The sequence below is a fragment of the Strix aluco genome, chromosome 12 (genome assembly GCF_031877795.1).
Source record: "Strix aluco isolate bStrAlu1 chromosome 12, bStrAlu1.hap1, whole genome shotgun sequence".
Taxonomy (NCBI): domain Eukaryota; kingdom Metazoa; phylum Chordata; class Aves; order Strigiformes; family Strigidae; genus Strix; species Strix aluco.
Window position 1 is genome coordinate 23,210,674 of NC_133942.1, and position 23,112 is coordinate 23,233,785.

At 39.4% G+C, this 23,112-nt stretch overlaps 1 protein-coding gene across 1 annotated transcript in view; it reads left to right on the forward strand.

The window, feature by feature from the left end:
- FBN1 (fibrillin 1) overlaps positions 1-23,112 on the forward strand; it is a 160,841-nt gene that overhangs the window by 102,412 nt on the left and 35,317 nt on the right. Inside the window, exons 25-38 of the mRNA XM_074837024.1 lie at positions 22-246; positions 1,508-1,633; positions 1,726-1,854; positions 2,343-2,468; positions 2,598-2,723; positions 3,627-3,749; positions 7,406-7,531; positions 8,356-8,481; positions 16,777-16,899; positions 17,462-17,584; positions 19,369-19,494; positions 21,071-21,193; positions 21,805-21,927; positions 22,787-22,951. Of these exons, the coding sequence (XP_074693125.1) occupies positions 22-246; positions 1,508-1,633; positions 1,726-1,854; positions 2,343-2,468; positions 2,598-2,723; positions 3,627-3,749; positions 7,406-7,531; positions 8,356-8,481; positions 16,777-16,899; positions 17,462-17,584; positions 19,369-19,494; positions 21,071-21,193; positions 21,805-21,927; positions 22,787-22,951 (1,890 nt within the window). The remainder of the gene's footprint in view (positions 1-21; positions 247-1,507; positions 1,634-1,725; positions 1,855-2,342; positions 2,469-2,597; positions 2,724-3,626; positions 3,750-7,405; positions 7,532-8,355; positions 8,482-16,776; positions 16,900-17,461; positions 17,585-19,368; positions 19,495-21,070; positions 21,194-21,804; positions 21,928-22,786; positions 22,952-23,112) is intronic.

A 23,112-nucleotide genomic window follows, 5' to 3' on the forward strand; every position in this document is an offset into this window, starting at 1 on the left:
TACTGTTCAATTTCCCAACAGACATTCGCTTGGAGAGTTGCTACCTGCAACATGAAGATGAGCAATGCACCTCACAGATACCAGGTCGACACCGAATGGATGCTTGCTGCTGTTCAGTGGGGGCGGCGTGGGGCTTTGAGTGTGAGGAGTGTCCTCTGAAGGGATCACCTGAATTTGAAGCTCTTTGTCCAAGAGGATCTGGGTTCTCTACGAAAATAGAGATAACTGGGAAACCTTTCTCTAAAGGTATGTGATCCATTTGTGGTTCATTGCCAGCAAATCCTGCCGGCTTTTCCTTCTATTCTTCCCTCGGACAATTCCTGTGGGTTTGAAGATTTCAGTGGTAGTCAGGCATTTCACTCACCTTGAGGCATGTTTGAAAATCCAATTAGATTTCATGGAAATTAAGGCCAGAATAAAACACAAGATGATTTAGTGTGTGTCACAGACCATTAAATACCATATAATGCCTCAGCCTCAAAACACTGAATTTGTGGCTCTGCTAGAGAGGTTAAATTCTGTGCCTCCCGTGTTGCATCTAATGGCACCTCTGGTGGATGGAATAGCTTTGAAAAACCTGGCACCTCATAGTACAAGAACTGAAACAAACTGAGCAGTCAGCTTTGGGTGTATTGAAAGAGCAATCCTTCTTACCTGTGCAGGGTGCAGTAACTTTAATTCTGCTGTGGAGCAAGCAAGGGAGGGTGAATTACTTTTGGAATTTCTTGTGGAGCTGCTTGGAGAAGTAGAAAAAAATGTTTCCAGGATGATAGCTCAAATCAACAGAATTTAATTTACTGTAAACCAAGTCTTGTTATGATTGTTGTTGGTAAACTTTCAGCATTAAATGAGAGTCACACAGTGACACCTTAGAATCATGTGCTGAAACCTGTCTTTCCAGGTTACCAGTGGGATTAAGATGGACAATGTCAGAAAAACAAATGGATGTGAATATGTTTATACAGAAAGCCAGTTACCCCAAAACTAAACATTATGAAGTCTGAAAGGAGGAAAAAATATATATGAATGACAATTGCTGTTGTTAGTTTCAGCCTTAGTTTTATAAACAGTTACTAAACCATTAATTATCCATAAAGTGACATGTGCTTTTATTTATGCTTGTTATGTTTTCTGTGACTCATGGAAGTCACATTTTTTCTCAGAAACCAGAAAACAGAGTGGTTCTTTTGAAAGCTCCCTTTGCCCTTGTAGGCTTGATCCTCTGTCCACGGAAATCTTACTGTTGTCTTCAGTGAGTTGCAGGTCAGATCCTGCAGGGCAAAGGGGAGACTAACACCATTTTATGGCAGAAAGTGCTCTTGGCAGAGTGTCTACATTGTTGGTTAGGTGGAAGTCAATATCGGTTTATGTAGTGTGGTCTACATTTTTCCCAAAAGGAGGGGTCATTATCATGAGAAAGAATGACCTCTGAAGTCAGCACTGTTCTTTTGTGCGCTGTTTTTGTATGAAGCGATAACATCATATGTCCTTACTGTTTCATTTTTAGATATCAATGAATGCAAAATGGTCCCCAGTCTTTGTACCCACGGAAAATGCAGAAATACCATTGGCAGTTTTAAGTGTAGATGTGACAGTGGATTTGCCCTTGATTCTGAGGAGAGGAATTGCACAGGTAAACTGCGTGGATGTATCTCTCATAACTTTGATTTGAAGAGGAAAAACTGAACTACTTTGAAAATACTGTGAATGTGTTTTATGTTACAGATATTGATGAATGCCGCATCTCGCCTGATCTTTGTGGCCAAGGCATCTGTGTCAATACTCCTGGAGACTTTGAATGTGAATGTTTTGAAGGCTATGAAAGTGGATTTATGATGATGAAAAACTGCATGGGTATGTCTTTCATAGACCATAGATGTGCAATAGCATGCTCTGTGCTAGTATGCTATGTGTGGTTTATTTTATATTTTTTTGAAGGTTTGATTGCACCTGGGTTTAGGTCCCTCTCATTTTGTGAGTCTTATTAAAGCTCACTTTAACTTTGTTTCCACCCCACATGTGAAATTGCTGCTTCTGCAGAATGCCAAAGCAAAAATGAGCAAGGATCAGGATTTTAGGATGTTAACTTTATCCCCACAGTCCCCATTTTGCTATGTGGGACACCATCCTGAACTTCAGAGTTAGATTAGATTAAAATTTAGAAGAAGCCTTTTTGATTTTTTTTTTTTTAACTGCACTGTGGTGTAAGGGGTGACTAGGAAAGTCTCCAGAGCCGATCTAGGCAGATGGTGCTGTGATGGGTAGCAGACTATGGGGAGGGGCGGGCTGCTGCTGTGGCAGTGCTGGCTCCTGCAGTGACATGCCTTCCCTTTTTCCCACAGACATCGATGAGTGTCAGCGCAATCCCCTTCTCTGCCGAGGTGGTACCTGCATCAACACAGAGGGAAGCTTTCGGTGTGATTGTCCTCCAGGCCATCAGATATCACCAAATATCTCTGCATGTATAGGTGAGACATGCAGGCAAAACCAATATCGTGCACAGCTTTTTATACCACTCTTGTGCTGCGTGTGCATTTATAATGTTTGCTTTAGTATCATTTTCATTCAAACACATTCCTCTTTTTCTTTTGCAACAGACATTAATGAATGTGACCTAAGCACCAATCTGTGCCGAAATGGACGTTGTGTCAACCTGATTGGAAAGTATCAGTGTGCTTGCAACCCTGGATATCAGTCCACACCTGACAAGTTATACTGTATTGGTAAGGACAAAATCTACATGGGATGTCTAGCGAATAGGAAAGATAAAACACAAATAATTGTTTCATTTTTAGTAGTTATATGAAGACATTTTTAACTGTGATTCAAAAATCTAGTATAGTCTGTCAAAATAGTATGCAAAAAACCCAAAATGTGCATATCTGTTATTGTGAGGAATGAATGAAATTATGGCAGCGCTACTATTAACTGTGTAATAGCTTATTTTCTCTAGTAAATCAATAATGATGCATAAAATAGCATACTATTTTAAATGACTGAAGACTTTAGACTTTGATAATTAAGTGGGAATACCTTGTTAAATCCTGAGTTTTATATTTTATTTAAAAGCAGCATTTCTGACAGACCAAGGAGTAGAATCATGTGGTTCAATTGAATTTTTCCTAATTTGATCTGTAGTTGTCTCAAATAGAGGGCCTTTTCAATAACTGTTTCTTTAAAGCCACATTTTGTAAATGACATTTAGCTTAAATCATGTATTGTGCGCTGCTTTATGTGCATATATTCTATTGTGCCATGGAAATACATGAAAAATCCACTGGCTTTAATTCTGCCTAGTAGATATTTTTTTTCCCTTGATCATTACAAAAGCTTTATTGCCTTCATGATACTGTGGTAACCCAACAGTGGTATTTCTATATGTAGAAAGAGAGCTGCAGAGGTATTTGTATATGCAGTCAGATAATACCATATCTTTCTCTCCCTGGTTTGCCTGACATCCATCCCAATGCCTATATTTGCAAACACTTGAATGTTCAAGGACTGTGCAAATATCATGTAGATTCTGGATTAATGCTGTTCTGGAAAGCTGACTCAAAGTGTATTCTTGAAATGTGCTTTAAAGTAAAAGGTATTGTGGGTTTTAACTGTGATTTTCTCCTTTTTAGATATTGATGAGTGCAGTATAATGAATGGTGGCTGTGAGAACTTCTGTACAAACTCGGAGGGCAGCTATGAATGTAGCTGTAAACAAGGTTTTGCACTCATGCCAGACCACAGGACATGCACTGGTAAGGGGAGATTTTGGGAACTTTTCTGCTGGAAGAGCTTATTTCAATAGTTTAAAAATGTACCTTCTATTTAAGATTAAAGCTATTGTAACAAATACACACACACAAAAAAAAAAAGTACTGCAGGGAAAGTGAAGTTCTTTTTCTAAAGTAAACGACTCCGAAGTATCAGAATTGGACAAGTGCAGACTGAATTGAAGGGAATTGATTCTTCATAATTTCAGAAAATGTACAAGTTGATCCAGTTTTGTAACAGAAAGCTGTACATTTTTCAGTAGGAGATAAATTTTCTCCCTTAAGGTATTATATTAGATCCAAATCCCAAATGTGTTGAACTCAATGGAAAGAATCATCATAAACAGAAGCCAGAATGCTCTGCATGTGTAGTGTATGGTTATATTGGAGAGAGAATAGACAGAAATGCTAGAAAAGGAGCTGACTGCCCCATTCTGTGGTTGTGTGGTATCTGCTCTTAAGCAAGCAAGAAAATTCCTATTTTTAATTCTTTGTTTAGTCAAAAGCAAGTATGCTGTATTACTTCAAAACTGAATGACTTTCAGACAAAACGAAATCTGAATAGTATGAATCTTTCTTAGGAAACAGCTCTCTTGCACTCTAAACAGGGTTTGTGAGAAAATTTTCAGGCCAAGTAGATTCTCCTTTGGGAGTCTGGGAGTCATAATCCCAGTAAGTGAATTGTACTCGGTGATTTCCACATAGGTTACTGGAAAGATAATTCTACCCTACTCTTCTCTTACTTCTTGCTGCTCAACCACTGGCCTGCTGAGGCATGTGAATATTTGCCAGCTGTTTGCCAATTCCATCCAAGAGCTCCTTGAAGAGCATAAGAAATATAACAGGATTAATCTCTTGGAATAGAATTGCCTTTATAGTTGAACAAATAGAGAGTTTTCTGTACTGATTTAATAGAGAGAGCTCACATTTAGAATTTGTAAACATTTATAGACCTCTGATGAGGGTCTCAATTACCCTGAGGCCACTTGCTACCATTCCAAAGGATAAAAGAGCCTTAAAGCATAGTTAAATGTAGTTTGCCCCCCACATTGTAACTCACACTGTCAGAAAGATGTAAAGTAGCCAGTCTTCAGCAAGCATTGGACCCTTGTTCAAAAAAAGAAATCAACTAGAAAAAGTGCAGATTTGACTGACTCTGAAATTAAATATTACAAACCCTAAAATATTTAATTAGAAATAATTTGTCTTTAGGCCAAGTTTCTAGAAAAGGCAAGTTTGTAAAAAAAACTTGCCCCATTGGTGTTTGGGGCACTTTTTGAATGCAAAAATAAAACCAATTGATCAAAATTGTGCCTCAGCCAAAATCTAAACCCAAGGGACAGGATTAGAGGGACATGAGAGGGAAGGGAGGCGGAGGAGGGGAGCAGGGGTCTCTGAGCCACTTTTCTGTTTTCATCTTCTTGGCTTGACTGGGGACCAAATAACCCCAGTGTATACTTGACAGTCATAGGGATCTCAAGTCTACTGGCTGCAAACAGTTCTGTGCTTAACTCCTGCTTGCCCTTAGACATCTCTAAATGCAGAAGCAGAGCGGATTATTTACAGCACCTTCCTGCTTATTAAACTAAAAACTTTGGAATAGAAAACTATCATGTTTCCCTTCTCAAAATTAAAAAGAGAGGAAGCAGTTGCCTTTGCTGTGGGGAGGGGATGGATTGTCAGTGTTTTTGTCCTCACTTGACCGTAAACATGACCATAGAAGTTTGTAGTCAGATCGTACCAGCGTGAGGAATTAAAAAAGCATTTGATCTCAGCTGTGAATTTTTGCGTGTTTATATACAGCCTTGACTCTGAAAAATAGAATTTAATTCATAGGCCAGCCAGTAATAGCTATTAGCTATTCATTGTCATACTCTCCTCTAAGAAAGACTTGAATGCAGTAGCCAACACAAGGTTTACATAGCAGAAACACCAGACACCTTTGGATGTCAAGTCAAACTCTACCTAAGAAAATATCTAGAGATGTGAGGGGTCACCTTTATCACCCTTCTAGTATCTAAAAATGCTGCTGCCTTCTCTTGAAGAGTTGTTAATTACATATATAAACATCTGGTAAATATTCAAAATACGCATGGTGAAATTTTGTCTCTGCCCAAACTGAGTGAAAAATAAGAAAAAATGTTTTTTGTGACATTTTCTGCTCATTGCACTGAATATCTGGTTTTGCTGTGTTAGATGTTTGTGCATGGTACAAGATACAGTAACACTGACCTGAGTATGTGAAACACCTATTTTACATTTTCAGTTTGCTCTCTGTGTGAATGTGTCTTTTATCTTTAACATCACACAAAGCTGGAAGCCATTATGGAATATATTTCTTGATAATTGAGCTGGTAAGAATGCCATTCAGTTCAGTAGTAGGTCAGGTTTGAATTGGTGAGGTTATGCATAAATAATCAGCTCAATTAGGAGAAACAACAGTTTCTTTGTCAGCTGATTTTCCTCCAACTGTGAAATCAGTACAGTGACAGGTTAGTAAATAAAGTTCTTTATATCTGTCATTATTATCCTCATTTCTAGAGCTTAATTTTGCATGTTAATTCAAATTCCATTCCAAATTAAGATTTTCAGGCTAATGTCCATGCCAACATTATTTGCTTGTTAAGATGAACAGGGACTGCTCAGCCTTCCTCCTTGCAGAAGTTGTGTTTCCACACAAACACTAGCTGGTAGAAATACAGAAGAATAATGAACATAATATTTTAAGTTAAAGTGAGTTCATTTTCTGCAGCTGCATCATTACTGCAATCCACAATAGACTGGTCTGATAATGAGTTACACCCTTTCTCTTGGAGGGGATTCCTGAATCTTGTCCTTTTTGTGCTGATTTTTTTCCCATGGTATCACTAGGCAGAGTTTCTGATTTTTGCTCTGGTTGGTCTGTGTTGGTGCTGACACAGGGAGATTCTAGGGATTTTTACAAGGAACGCTAATATAACCCCAGGGACTCTGAAAGATTCCAGACCTTAGCATGGCTGCATTAATATAATAAAGTGTCTGCTTCTGCAGCTTGGCCCAAATCAGTGATGGCCAATTTCATGAATTGAGAGAACAACTTACATGCTAGAGATTGTAACTATATGTCTGGCCTGGCCAGTCAGCTGAAATGCTAAAAAGCCCCGTAAAATCTCTTAGTGAAATAAATGTATGTACTGTAATTATTCCCATCATGAGTTTGACTCTGTGTTTCCAGTTTGTCACCACCCTTGAGACCTATAGAGGTATTCTGCATGCACGATGGCTTTTTTAAGCTCTGTAAAGTCCAATATCTTTATTGTTGAATTTGACTTCAGAGCTTCCGTTGACTTCAACAATGATGGACTGTATCCAAGAATCTCCAGTTGTATATGACCATGTGATGTGACAAAGGTTCTGTTTCGTTTTTTTTTTTTTTTCTGTCAATGACTTTTTTACCTACAAAGTTGTTCCCATGAGAGTCATAGGGGTATGTTTGCCACTGACTTTAGCTGGAGATGAGGAGTTTACTTATCAGACAATTTTGCAGTGTATTGCTCAGTTATTTGCGGACTGAAGGATTCATGTTAATTGTTTGCTTGCCGTGATTATGGTTAGTTGCATTACATAAAGGTAGCATATTTTAATCTGATTTTTCCCTGTAGATATTGATGAGTGTGAAGACAATCCTAACATCTGTGATGGAGGCCAGTGTACAAACATCCCAGGAGAATACAGGTGTCTTTGCTATGATGGATTCATGGCATCTGAAGACATGAAGACTTGCATAGGTAAGTGAAAGGATATATATTCCAATCTGCATTAACTAGGGAAAATTTATTTATTAAGGCACTTTTTCCAAGTAGGTAGACAATGACATTTAAAGAGTATTGCTCTTATGCCCTAATTTTGGCCACCTGACCATTGCACAAGCTATGTTTATCAAATGCAGATGTAATCTCTGTATATCCCTGTAGATTGGGATGCAAATGTGATGATCTATAGCATTGTATCTTTGGGTCCTCTTCCAGTGAGGTTTTTATGCAGCTCAGATGGAATGGTGATTGCAGAAAGGAAGGGCTGGTGGATGGTGCCATGGAAAATTTCTAGCAAGATTAATCACCGGTGCCGATTTAAACTTGTCTCTAAGACAAAACTATTCACAATTGCTGTACCTTGGTAGAACAAAGTCATGAAACAGTGTATCTCCAAAACCAAATTTTCACATTTAAATTAAAAGTCTGGAGCACATTTGAGGAGGAATGTTTGTAAAAAACTAGGTAATGTATGCATGCATATATAAATGTATATACACACACACACGTACATAGAAAGCATCAATAAATAGTCATAGTCATTCTTTGGATAATATGCTGAATCTTAGTCTCTATTTTTAAGGAAAGTTGGAATTAAGGGTATGTTAACCTAGATATGGTAATATAGCAGTGTTAAATCAGATCTCGAAATGTACACTAGGTAAAGAATAACTAACATAAGCAGTTTCCTCTCTGCATATGTAGACCCATATTTGTACTAAAACATCATATCTCAAGAGATTATGCCAGCTACTTTCTAAGAATTTTGTTTAATAAATCTTAATTCATGTTTTTTTTAGATGTTAATGAATGTGATTTGCATCCAAACATCTGTCTGAGTGGAACCTGTGAGAATACAAAAGGCTCATTTATCTGTCACTGTGATATGGGATATTCAGGCAAGAAAGGCACAACTGGTTGCACAGGTATGTTTTAAAGTTTAATTATTAACTTTTAGTTAATGAGTCTGCATGCCCTTTTTTCTAGTGTTCAAAACTTCCTCTCGCTGTAATTCTTTTCACTTATTTGTGCTAAATACTGTATCTCTTACCCAAATTTTCTGAGCTTGTGTTCTGCTGAACTTCAGTGGCATAGCATTCAGCCTGATGGTGCTTCTGCTGAAACAAGTGACAAACAGTCCACTGGGAACAAAATTGGGCTTGTTACTGCATTGTTGTTGATCTAAGAGAACAGAAAATGCCATTGCCTGTAACTTGACAGGCTCCTGAGGACCTCGGTGCATTTGGATTAGTTAATTGCATACTACGCATGCAAATAACAGGTATCTGTTCCAAGCATTATTTTGGCAAACACAAATGCCTTGAAATATGTGCTAAAATATATTTTCAGTTTTTGTAAAGTGGCAACAATACAGCTACTCAACTACATTATATCAGCAAAATCAGAATTTGCATTATTTCATGTATTGCCAGCAAGCAGAAATGAGATTCAAATATACAGGCTCCAAGGGCTTGATATTAATAATCCTAGTGCTGGTGTCTCAAGCCAAGGTGTTGAGAGTCTTAGGCTTTGCCCAAATATGAATGCAAACATATGTTTAATATAATTTTTAATGTAGACTTAGGGTAAACACATTTCTGGCAATGTCTTTGAGACAAACTTTTATTCTTAGTCTGCCCTTATTGTACAGAGTTAATAATATACTTCTGTAAGTGCCCCAAATATATGAAGCTGTTTTTTTACAGCTCTCACAGAACAATCTGAGAGCTGGGTTGTACTCTGTGTATTGCACTGTAGACAAATAGTTGTGCATTAGTAACAGCTGCCTTTGACTTACATATGAACTGATCTAAATCCAAGAAATCCCTAATTGTACCCTGTAGACCAACATTTCAATGTTCTTTGTTTCTGTGCTAAATTACATGAAGATCTTCCGTACTCTAGACCTGAAAACTCCCGTGCTGATCAGTTACACATGGCACAGCTATCACTCCCAGAGTAAGGAGCAATCAGGGAAGATGAAGCAACTAGTAGAAGGCAAAAGAAAGGTCATGGGGGCAGGGGAGGAATCTGAGGTATGGCTTCTGGGGAAGTGCCTGGAAATAGCCACCATTTTGGCATCATGTGATGCAGGGTAGTGGCAAATGTCCCAAGCAATACTTTTTCATTAACGGAGAGGCAGGGAAATCCCTCCCTTCTGGTCCCAATCAAGCCCAGCCCTCTGGATGGATGCTGTCTGCCATGTGGGCTCTTCCCACTGCCTTGTACATCTTTATCTGTCCCTCAGCCCATCCTCTGCTGCTTTTGGCTATATGCCAGCATCCCAGGGAGGATGGCACTCACCAGGAAAATGACTAGGACACCTTAATTACAACAGATACCATAGAGGGGCTCAGTAATTTGAAAGAGACTGGTGGTCTACGACAAAAGTATCAGTTATGCTCTTACAGATGAGGTGGGACCATACTCAAATCACCAAAAACTTTTAGAATTAAATAAGAGGGAGGAAGCAGAGCAAGAACTTTCTAGGTTGGTTTCATGCTGAAGAAACTGTGTGGATACAGGTCCTATCGTGACTACAATGTGCAGGTTCTCACATTCTGTTTTTTAAAAAGTCTGATGTACTGGTGGAGATCTTTGAATTCCCCACCTCATGTTTGCACAGTATTAGAACAGAGCTGAAGCTCCCAGGCTCAGGTACTGCTGACCATGAGAGCATCCTTTAGGACTTCTTCTGGAGGGACCTTGCCAACTACACCTTGACCCCAGGATTCAATTCTTGTCTTACAGACAGCTCAAAAGTACCCATAGTTTTTAGGATCTCCAGTGGAAGAAAATAACAAAAATGTGTACAGTGCTTTGAATGGGAGGTTCTCTGTTTTACGAGAACAACCAAATAATGTCCTCTGGGTTCTGTTACAATTTTGTCTAAATATTTCAGCTCCCCTGTCATTACTGATTGTTTCCATTTTAACAAATAAACATGGGTTTTTTTCTCCCCAATCATTTAACAGTATTCAGAATCCACCCACTGCCTTACATTCCCATCCCACACAGATGTTAGTTCCCCCCTCCTTGGTTCTCGGTAAGAATGTGGACAGAGTTTAGTAACAAAATCATAATTTTAAAAAAATTATGCAAAAATATACATTGTAGATGCAGGTTTCCTAGGCAAAGTGCTACAAATGGTTGAATTGCCATTCACAAGGCAAACTGTGGCAAGACTGACTTAGAGCAGTTCATTTTAGATTTTTCTAAGCAGGCATAGCCGTAGAGAGAAGACTGCAAAGTTTTCCCGTATCCTGGTTCCAGATTACCCAGATTTATGACAAATATCTTTTCTCTGCTTTTTCTGTCAGTAAAGTATACATGTACTTGTGCAGAGATGAAATCCTGTATTGGCACTTGCATTTGTATTATGTGATTCATCACCACTCTGGAGTATTGCCTGTAAATTTGCAATATTTCACTGTTGATGTAGAGCATTAGATTTACTTGCTCTGATATTTTCACAGAGGAACAAATTCTTCTCTGACTTTCTTCCTTCCATCCTTGCCAGTTACGGCTGTGTGCGCAGGCCTCCTGTTTGCTCCTGGTGGAGCTGTGCTTGCACTGGCTTAGGGCTTTCTTCACAAAGTCAGACTGAATGAGGTGAACCTGGGGGCAAGAGTTGCCCAAGATGGTCATCAGATCAAAAATAAATGTGCTTTAAAAGTCGGCTGGATTTCTCCACAGCAGGCTCAGGGAGTTGGAGGGCTGAGAGCAGGCTCTGACTCTGCAAGGGCTGTGCTGGTGCTGTTTGGAGAAAGGCTAATGGAAGATGTTCAGCTGTGGCCTTAGTGTGGGGTGTGAGGTTAGAGAGTTTGGACTTTAACATTACTTGCTGTCATCTAGTAATGATGATGATAGTGGATGAAGGAGTGAGTGAGTGCACACTGCATACTTGCATGGCTGATAATAACATAGTTATAAAGAAAAATTCACCTGGTACCATGAAGAGGTGAGCCCTGTCATTTGCCCTCAGAAACAGCTCCATAATGTTTTGTGAGTTGTATAATGCACTTGCCTCTTTTCCCTGCCTTTGGCTTCTGGCCACTAATAATACATTGTGTTTCAGCCTTGATGGCACAGGAGAGTTCTGGTATCAGTGAAACAAATACATTTCCCCTTATGAATCTGGGAGCTGGCTATGTCAGGCCAAATACCAGAAGATAATAATATTAAGATGCTGCCCGCCAAATGGGGGTATTACAGAAGGAGCATATTGCGAGCAGGCATCTGTCCAGCAATAACATGCTGCGCCCCAGGCTGATGACGTAAGGATGGATAGCACACAAGAACTGAACTGCCCCATGTGAAACTCCAAGAGGTGTTCACGGTGCGCTATGCTGAATAAAATCTGAGTGATTCCAAAAGAGAAAACAATTTTACAGGTATGGAGATAAGAATATGGAAATTTTTCCATATATTTTCCTACTTGTGTGAGCACTAAGTTGAAATTCACAGTCTTCTCCCTCTGAAAAGCATTCCCTTTTACCTACCTGATTACATGGGCAGTGACCCAGGAGGAGGAAATGCCTTGTGACTTCCACCAGACGACTGGCCCTGTGGGAATCAGGCCCAGGCTTGAAATACCAGTGAAACGTCAGTGCCATAAAATGCACAGATATGCAGAGAGTGCCAAAAAAATGAAAAAGTCAGAAAATGCTTAAGGGATTTGCATAATTCCTGACAAACAGTACTGATTTATAGGTGGCATCTGAATTAAATTTACACTTTGCTAAGAATCCTTATAAACTATCGAAGCCCCCATGAAACCTAACGGAAAACAGAAATGGTACACAGAGTACCTTGAGGATTTCATGCCCTGTGATGAACGTGTGGATTTTCATGGGTTAATGTTCACTCTTGTTCTGTTCAAGCTGAGAAGAATGACTTGGGTGTTTCCAGAGTGGAGGTGAGAATAATGATTTATCGCCATGCTCCTCTCTGGCTGAGTTTAATGATCCACTTCCAGACTGCATAGGGATGCGCTGTGCAGATACTGTCTAGCTGTTTCTTTCCTTTGGTTGCCACGTTTGCAAGCATAGTGCCAACATGACAGGTATATATGATGTGTATTTTTGCTGCACATCCACAACCCTAAAAATTTGTGCCTCTGTGATTAATGGGAGAGACACTATATTAATTGCCAAAGGCTTGAGAGAAAAAATATTTGTCCAGAGAAGAGAACCGAAGGAGCCAGCAAAATAGGGTGACTGACAGTTTTTTTTCCCCATAGTGCTTGGGATTATTATGAAGTCAGATCTGCATATTATTTATCATACGTATTCTCATCTGTTGTAGGCAGACAACTCCCTTAGCATTAATGGGAGTTGTGCAATTACAAAGCTGAGAACATGTGTGCAGCAGGACTGGGGCACAATGGGACCGGCTGAGGATGTAGTGTCAGTCTCGGATTGGAATGTCTTTATTTTCCTTGGCTTGTCATAGCCTCATACTCGAGGCAGAAGAAGGTTGATATAAATCAGTGACTCACTTCTTTACTCTTTAGTGAAAATCCCCCTGAAGTCAATGGGAATAAGACATCATTGTGTGAAACCCTGACTTGAGTACTGTCCTTCTGTGTGCTCTTTGGGTCATGATACCTTAACTCAGACCAAGTAATGCCTTTCTTTTCAAACAATTATATGAAAATATTTGGAGTATTTGAAAAGTGTAGTACTGTTTGTACTGCCATGCAGACAGCACAATCTGGACTCTTGCTCTTATTAAAGATATTTATGTTGAGTTAATTTTTCCCCTACAGAGCTCAACTTCTTTTTGTTTCGTTCTGTGAAGCCATAATTCAATACTTATGGCAACATAAATCCATATTAAGCTCCAGTATAAGCAGGCATAAATTCCATTGATTTCACTGCCCCGTTTACACAGGACCGTGTTTGGTCTGAGATCCTTTTTGCCTTGGAAATAATTGCAATGCAATAAATTTAGGCTTATAACTCAACTGTGCAATGAAAGGAGAGAATAGGGATTATAGCAAAGCAACATCTGAGTTAAATGCAGATAGCTTTGAAAAGAAGTAAAATCTGGGATGAAGCCAGTGATGGTATTTTATATGCTTCAATCAGCTTTCAGTTAAGTATCTGAAAGCCTTTCTATGTATCAATGAAGTAAGCCCTGCAATGCCTTGTCCCTGTAAAGGTAGATGGTATTAGAAAATATATTTTGCATTCCCTATTTGATCTTTACCCAGACAAAAAGCATTGAAATCTATTGAAAATTTTTCCTGGAAAAAAGCTGAGAATTACAGGATTTTGTTCAAAGCAAGTAGAATGACATTTCAGTGGGTGATCTCTGAGAAAGTTGATGCCATTATAAATACCCATGTTTGGATATAGATTTGTGCTCACAACTTTCATCCCGCAGAAGATTCCAAGCTTTTTAGTGTATGTGTCAAAGAGCTGATGGGGGAACAGGTGTCCACTGCAAGGCTACCAGTGTCATGGTGCTGCTGTTCCCCTGGGAGATTTAAATAGGGGCTCTCAGGTGCAAAGTGTTAGCGGGTCAGTGTGAGGTGGGATGGGATGGAGTCCACAGTCACTTAACGTAGAGTTGAAAATTTGTTTTATGTTGCCTTAAATTTGAGCCTGAGCATGACTTCATTGCGGTGTAGCTGTTGCATGCAAGTTTCTGTTTGTGTTTGCTGGTGGTTTAAAAAAATTCTTGGCAGAAATCTCTCAACTGATGATGTTTTTTCTGGTGTTTTGTTGTGCTCTGCAGGGTATAAGGAAGCATGTGATTGTATGTTTCAAAGCATCAAATAATCAAATACAGTGCAATCTTAATGTTAGCAGTGGTGTAACAGTTTGGGTTTTAAAATCCTGTAAAGGTTAAAATATGGAGTGTTTGCTTCAGCTTTTTTATGTCAGTCTATATTGTAGCTGACCTCTCAAAATTCCTTCTAGTCTTTCCCTTCAGTCCAAGCCAAAATGTTTTTTTCTTGTTTCTGACCACCCTTAAAATTTTTGACAGACACTAGTTTCCTGTTCAGGGTAATTTTATCTTAATATGAGTTTCTGCACATGCTAAAGGCAAATATACTCTGGATTATCTGCTCCTGACCCTTTTTTTAAGTTTTAAAAAGTAAGTGTCCATTTGCATGGGTTCAGGCTTGTTCGTGCAGTCAACATTCATTAATAGTAGATTCCAGCTGCTAGATTTAGATCTATATCTGGATGTCAGCATTCAGATTACGGGAATACTCGGGTCTGGGGTTTTGATTCAGAGCAATGCCTCATTTAGAAAGAAACCCAGAAAAGTAAGATTGGATACAATTCCACTATACAGACTTTTAAAAACCTCAAACAAACACAAAACCAACCAAACAAAAAACCCCCTCAAGCCAGCAGTGGGTTTGGGTAATTTCTGGACTTGAGTATTTAATTGTAGGATGACAGATGTATGTTGTCTGCTTCTCAGAGTCATGTGTAGCCTTTGTGACAAGACAAAATGTATGTACGGGGCATAGAGAAAGGGCACAAAGCCTTTTGTCTAAAGAAGGGTGGGCAGAAAAACCTAAGAAAGGGTTATAAAGGAAATGGTTACGATGGTACCTGGACACTTTGCCCAATGGCTCCACTCTCTTGCCCTCTTTAAAGAGCTAATTGTTTTTAGATACAATGGTAGGGAAACTGAAGTCTGTGGTTTGGGGGCTGAGAACCCCAAAGGTTGTTACATGGTTGATGCCTTTTCTTCATCATCTTCTCAAGAGGAGAATGAGCTGCATTTTTGTGTGTAGAATCATGCAGTTTGTGAGCTTGTTTTCCCTTTCCATCAGCTATTGTACAGAATGAGATGATTTGGCTTACTGCAACAGCAAAGGCACCTGGGAGGGCTGAAAAAATTGCTATAAATATTAAGTGGTTTGATGTGAGTTCTAGATAATTTACATCCTGCATGGAAGTAAAACACACTTAGAGAGAGCTTGGTTACAAAAAACATTGTAAAATCCATAGCTCGGATGTGTAAGAAAATTCCTGCCAGTTTTGTTTTAGTTACCAGTAGTAATTTCTGAAAACTTTGCCTTTGAGTTTATACATTCTTCAAGTACTTATATGGGGCATTAATACTGTTTTGTGACAAGGAAGAATGGAATTCAGTTTGGTTTTTTTGGTCTATACATTCTGACATTGCCAGAGAATGCCCAAGAATGAACATAAGGTGAAAATAGCAAGTACTGAAATAGAATGTGCTGGCATGAATGCATATGTTGAAGGTTGAATGACTTGCCTGGTGTCTCCAAGTATACTGACTTTTTTCCACTGTGTTAAATTTCCTGAGTTCTTAATAAACTGCATGCCTGATGAGCTTTGTGTCCATCAGCTGTCATGTTTAATACAGTGGTACAGCCCATCCTCCACCTTCCACAGAGTCTCTGGCAAGACAGAACCTGGCTTCATTAACTGCCTAGGGATAATCATAGGAGCAGTTTGCAGGTGGTGCCCAGCCGGTGTTCATCAGCATCCTTGCAGATATGGTGGGGGCTGTGGGAGTGTTGCATTCCAGGAGTCCCTGGGCAGCAGAGTTTCCTCTGAGACCTTTTAGCAAACCATGCAACGTAGAGACACCTGAGATCCGCTTTGAGGACTCCAGGGTGGGCATATGGGAAAGTTGCCTTCTTTCCCTCAGTCATGTTAAGGTATGGTCAAGATGCAAGCCAGTACACTGTAGTGGTATCTCTCTATTGTCAGGGGAGCACAGGTTTTCACACCAGCTCTTTGTCATCAAATTTGACCCACAACCTCTTGCAAAGCTGCCGGACAAACATACATCCCAGGATGCTGAACATCTGCATTGGTAATCTTTGTGAATGCTACTCCCCTTCTTCCTGAAGTCTGTGGCCTCACGTTCTTTCTGAGCGCACCAGTTAGAAAAAGAAGGGAAACTTGAGTTACGGTTTTCCTCCTTGAATCTAAAAGTTACCAGGCGTTGGAGTGAACTGCAGGAGTACTGCTTTGTATGCCTATCAGAAAAATAGATTGTAGGGCAGCACATGTTTGAAATACGCTACGTGCTTCTTTACTTTTCTCTGTTGTGATTTTACTTCTCTTCTGCTTCATTTTTAAATGTCACATTATAAAGAAATGCAGGCTTGCTTTCATGTTCACATTGTCTTTCTTGAGAAAATCCAGTATCAGTTATCTGGATATGAGAAAGTTTGATCCATGAGCTCTTCAAACATCTCTGTGTTTTTACAGATATCAATGAGTGTGAAATTGGAGCCCATAACTGCGATAGACATGCCATATGTACAAACACAGCAGGGAGTTTCAAATGTAGCTGCAGCCCTGGCTGGATTGGAAATGGTATCAAGTGCACAGGTGAGAGACGTACATATTTGTATTTATTTGTAAGGTCAGACTGAAACTGGGTCCTAGTAATTCTGAAAAAAACAATACCACACCTAGAAATTGAGAAGACAAATGTATATCAAGCTTGTTAGGTCGCTTTGACATGATCTGTTAGAGGACAAATTCTCTGCCACGGTAACTGAAATCAGCATTATCTTATGTTTGGCTTGAGATGGTGAAAACAGACTGGACCATGGAGAGAAGAGATGCTGTGTCCTTGAGGGCAGCTGATGGGAGGCAGTGAGAGGTCTCCTGGTGCTCCTTGTGAAAACAAGATACAGGTCTTAGTTTTGAGAGTGCCCTGCAGCTTCCTCATTCACAGTTACCTTGTCAGACTTCTTTGTTGGGCTGCAACTAAGCTGTGTCTGCTTTTCCAGTCAGATGACACCACATATGTGTGGGTTTTATTACGGAAGATTATTTAAAGTAGAGCTTCTGTGTGCCATACGCTATTTAAAGTTTGTATTCATGGTGTGTTTTTTTAACTAGTGTTGCTTTTTTCTTTTTTTTTTTCTTTTTTATTATTTTAAAGATCTGGATGAGTGCTCCAATGGAACCCACATGTGCAGCCCACATGCTGACTGCAAGAATACAATGGGCTCTTACCGCTGCCTGTGTAAAGAAGGTTATACTGGGGATGGCTTCACTTGTACAGGTGAGCTTTCTTAGGAAAGCATTGGATGACCTCCAGTGGTCCCTTGCAACCTAAGTTAGTTTATGATTCAATACACAAAAATAGCTTTTAAACATTTGAAATTATTCTCTAATATGTCCATGTCCCTATTCCATTGTCTTCTACTTCACCTAAGTTGCCATAACTTGAAATAAATACTGTGTATTATACCTAGTCTAAAGCAGTCACTTTTTTCACTTGATAAAATGCAAGTCTTGATTGAGCTTTTCTTGTTAGTTGGAGTGGGTGGCAAAATTATTAAAACAATGCTTGATCATATAATCTGGCTAGTTAGTAAACCAATCCACTGGCTACCCACCTTTATATTTAAATAACAGGGCACACACATTAAAATTACTTCATAAAATTGCCTAAAAATGTTTGTTCTTTCCACAAGTGACTGTGTGCTGTCTGCCCTCTTTACTGCAGCATCCTGAGAGCTGGTGTCAGGATGCAGTGCTGACATCTAGAGTGATGGAAGTAGCTGCTTCTGAAACCTCACTTTATAAACTGTAAATGTGATTATAAAACATTGCTAGAGAGATGTTTCCCACCCACACTTCAGTCTTCTGCTTTGAAGAACAGGTTAGCTCATGTAAGCTTAGTCAGGAGCCCTGCTACTACACTAAGGATATCAGTGTTACTGGTGGAATTATTTGGAATAAAGACATGTGATAGATGGCTGGTGGGCCAGGTTTTCAGCTGGTGCAAATCAGCAGTGCACTATCAACTACAGCAGGTTTTTTATGACAGAATCTGGCTCAGCAGGTTTAAGGCTGAGTTTGAATGATTCCAAGTTATAAATGGACCCTGGGATTCTGTTAAGTTCTCTCTATATAATTTACTCTAGAATCTGATTCAGCTTTCTTAGTGGCCTTCATAACCCAGTGCTCTTTGTTAATTTCCCATATGATGATTTCCAGGAGTCTATAAACCACATCTTTCAAATGGAGTGCTCATGGAGTTTCTACATTCAGTAGAACTTTCTTTTTTTTGATGTGGATACTTTATTGTTCATGGATTCAAGAGGTGGCTGGGGCTCAAACTAGGGCATACAAGCGTTCTGTAAGCTCTCTGCCAAAGCATGCAGCATTCACCCTGGTAGGTAGTACCTTTGATTTGCCAGCCATGGACTTTTACAAGCTCACACTGCCAGCCAGACTCTGTTGCAACAGGGTGTTTTTGTCATGTATAAAGTTTCAGCTAGAGAGTAAGGGCCACAATCTATCTGAAGAGCAGCCTATTCCAGTAGCGAGGCTGTTTTTCTCATCAGCTGTTAACCTGCAGTTTAATTTTGATCAAGTTATTTTCACCTCAGTGCCACTTTTTGTCAGTGTTTTGTATGTTTGGCATGGAGACCGCCTATTACCATATGTTTGCTCATTGCACAGTAAACCTCTTTTTTCAATTGCTGCCTCTAGGCTTTACTGTAATAGAAACAATAACTATAATAAAATTCACGTGCTCGTTCTGAGACTAAATTTGACCCTGTGTACTGCCTCCAGTTGTTATTAACTGTAGCTACTTTAGGAGTCTGTGCCTCTCTCTGATTTTCCTTTTGATTAGAAGCTGTATTTTCAACATCAGAAATATACCAAGCATACATGTAATAGCCTCTGCACATAACTAGATTGCAGTTTCTTCTGCAAGTGTTCAGAGCTAATAGAATAATTAAAATCCTTGGAACACTGTGTGCTTCAGGTGAAACAAATGTTTGTGAGAAAACCATGTTTACTGTAAACCTGCAATTTCTCTTCCTTTTACAGACCTCGATGAATGCTCAGAAAACTTGAATCTCTGTGAAAATGGGCAGTGCCTCAATGCCCCTGGAGGATATCGCTGTGAATGTGATATGGGATTTTTGCCAAGTCCAGATGGGAAAGCATGTGAAGGTAATTCTCTGTAAGCTTTAAACAACACTCAAACTCTGCCTTAGTAGTATTTTACATTTGAAAAATTTTACAATTGGTTGCAGTTGTGGTTGTACTGAGAACTGCATGAAAATTGTCAATAGTAGTTGGTTTTTTTCAGTTTATACATTTATTATGGGCCTCTGGGTGTTCATCTACCTATTGTATATAGAAAGAATAGCTTTTTGGAGCCTATCTTATATTATTTGTGGGTCTGATTACTGATCCAAATGGTGCTGTCAGCTGCCATTTCATCTGGTCATTTGTACACTGTTCTTCATTTTATTCATAACAGTTAAAAAGTAACAACTTTGCCTTGGTGTATATGAGGATGAAAAACACTGGTTTGGTAGCTAATACAGTGAACATGCTTTGAGGGCTTCTGTGAGGTGCAGAATCAGAGTTTGAAGCCTGGCAGAAAGTCTGTACAACCACTCCAAAAAAAAAAAAAAAAATCCCATGAGTATTTGTTCGGTTTTGAAAGTCAGTTGCCAGTTAACTGTTTACAACTTGTTCATAAGAGCTTTGCATATGCAAAGATTCACAAAAATCAAATAATAAACATGTTACCAACGTGATTAAGGTCCTATATTTGCAACATGTGTAACATCCTATATATGTAACATTTGTAATCCTTGGTTGATATAACGCTAATCAGTTTAAGTCAGTCAGGGAGAAGCAGCCATATCATCTGACATAGTAATAACTCATAGTAACTGGTATTTGATGGAGTTCATAAGTACATCACTATAAATAGGATTTTTTCCCCTGAAAAGTGTTCTGTATATTTTTTTAGTAATCTACCAAGAGAAATAATTTATGAAAGTGATTTTTTGTGTAAACTAAAACAATACTAGGTTTCATAACGTTTCATGAAACAATTTACTTTCAAACCTTTTAGCTAACTTTAAATAGGTTATATGGAGCCTAGCTCCTGTTGCTAAAACAGACTTTCCTTGATGTCTCAGATGTGTAAACTAAATGCAGTATTTTAAGGTTCTTTGTAAACACACACTTTTTTTATTGTATCAAATGGGTTGTTCTTTGTGTGGTGCATACAGCATTCAGTAAATACTGAATCAGATGCAGTGATTTGGACAAAAGGCACAAAAATGAGCTCTGCTTGCCAAACTCGAGATCTGTGAAATGCAGAAACCTGAAGATGAGCATCAGGTTCACCTTTGGGCACAAGCTTTTCCTTTGCTGATGTCCATCTTTCTGCAGATGACTGCTGATTTAGAATAAACTTCATTTTTTAAAGCATATCTCCTGCCATGTTTAATTTTGCTACTTGTCAGATTAGCCCACTAATAAGCTCAGATTGTTTCTGGCATGATTCCAGAGGCACTGGAAAGAGCCTTTTGCCCCAAAAAAGGTTATGGATTAGGTTCCTTAGGCTCCAAACTTAAATCTTGCGTGTTATTTTTTCTGGTCTTACATGTTGTGGGGAAGCAGTTGGCTTTCAGATCCATGTTTTCTGAACCTTTTTGCGGTTCTCTGTCTATATCTTAAAAAGATAAGGAAACCTCATATTTTTCCCCTCCTGTTCCTCTATCAGATATTGATGAGTGCTCACTTCCTAACATCTGTGTCTACGGTACTTGTCATAACCTGCCTGGACTTTTCCGATGCGAGTGTGAAGTGGGCTACGAGTTGGACAGAAGTGGTGGTAACTGCACAGGTAAAGATAATTTTGAACAACATGCTTTTTAATTTTCTGTTAGTATCATGGTCAGCAACTTAGGAAATTCTTTTTTAAAAGCTATACAAATCAGACTGGATATAGAAAGATATAGACTTCCCTACTGTATAACGCAGGATTCTCCTTCTTGTGTTTTCTACACTCCTCTTTCCATTTCTTTGTCAACCTCTGATATCCTATTGGCTTAAGAGAAGAAGGGGAAAACCAGAGCAGAGATAACATCTCTGTCTGTCCACATCTCCCAGATGGAGATGTGTTGTGCCTTGTAGTTTCAGTTCACAGTACTGGATGGTAAGCTATAACCTTGTCATGTGTTTTTCCCGTAAGTATTTTTTTTAGTATTTTATGTGAATTTTAGTTCATAGATTGGTTTTCCAGAAAAAAGAATTATTTTTTTTTTTCCTCCCATGAAATGATAAATTCATCTCAGCCTACTGTTCTTCTAAAATGTGTGTGTATTTTTTAGAGCTTTCTGGAGATCAGTGTCTCATAACTAGTGGATTTGTGATGGTCACCATATGATACCCAGTATATTGATGGTTTGTGCTGTCCTTGGGTATTTGCTTACCACGTGCTGTTTTTTCTTGCAGATGTTAATGAATGTGCAGATCCCACAACCTGCATTAGTGGCACGTGTGTTAATACAGCTGGTAGTTACACTTGTGAGTGCCCTCCTGATTTTGAGCTGAATCCCACCAGAGTTGGATGTGTTGGTAAGGGACCACTCCTTATGTTATTTACAGGTGAAATTGCACAGAGGGGCTGCAAGACTTACTGCTTAGGAGTAAAGTCCCAGGTCATGAAAGAGGGCTGGAATGGGCTCTCCAACTCCCACCCCACTGCCCCTGGCTTAGAAGTTGTAATAGTGCAGCTGGAGTATGTCCAGAGTGATGTAGCATGCCAGCAGTGCCCAGCTGCCAGAACCAACCCCTTGGGCCTTGTTACAGCTGTCCACAATTTACAGCAGGCATGAGATGATTTTAAATTTCAACAAGCTTAAACCACCATCCAGCTGGCCCCAAGATGGCAGGCAAATGAAGTTGCGACATAAAGCCACCCATGCTCTTGGAGCATTCACCACAGCTTGGCTAGGTGCAGTTTCATGTCTGATGGAAATGCTCTTGTATCAGGCTCCAACTGCTTCGTAATCCTCTGATATTTTTTGGCATTTGTTTGTTTAAAGGGACATAGGGATGCTCCTCATATTCAAATGTATTTGAAATTCCTAACATTTAGTAGATGCTTTCGTGCTTGTTAACCTCAAGGAGAGGAGAAAGCAGTGGCTTTCTGGAACTGGAAGGATGTACAAATGCAGGTGAAGATGTGAATCAAAATGAGAAAAGGCCTGGCTGAACTGCCCTTGGTCATGCTGAATAAATTCTCTACTTTGTGAGAAGTCCAGCAAAGCCAAGGAATGGGGCACCACTGTCCTACCTATGAAGGAAAAGCTGGGCCCTCCTGGACAACTCAAGTCACTTTCTTTAGCTGTCTACAAGACATTCCTCATCCTGAGATGATGTGTTGTTTTCCTCTCTCATAAGATGTATTTGTCATTATGTGCATTCTGAATAGATACACGATCTGGCAACTGTTACCTGGACATTAAAACTCGTGGAGATAACGGTGGCACCTTCTGCAGCAATGAGATTGGAGTGGGTGTTTCCAAGGCCTCCTGTTGCTGCTCCCTGGGCAAAGCTTGGGGAGTTCCCTGTGAACATTGCCCACTTGTGAACACAAGTAAGTCAGCTTTCCTGAGTTAAGCACAACAATACAATGTGTTTGTTGGATTTTTTTTTTATAATTTAGCCAGGTAACTCAAATACTGGTGTAATCATGTATGGTGTACATGAAGGGGACAGGTTTCCACCAGTCTTAACCAAAAACTTTACTAGTCTCTC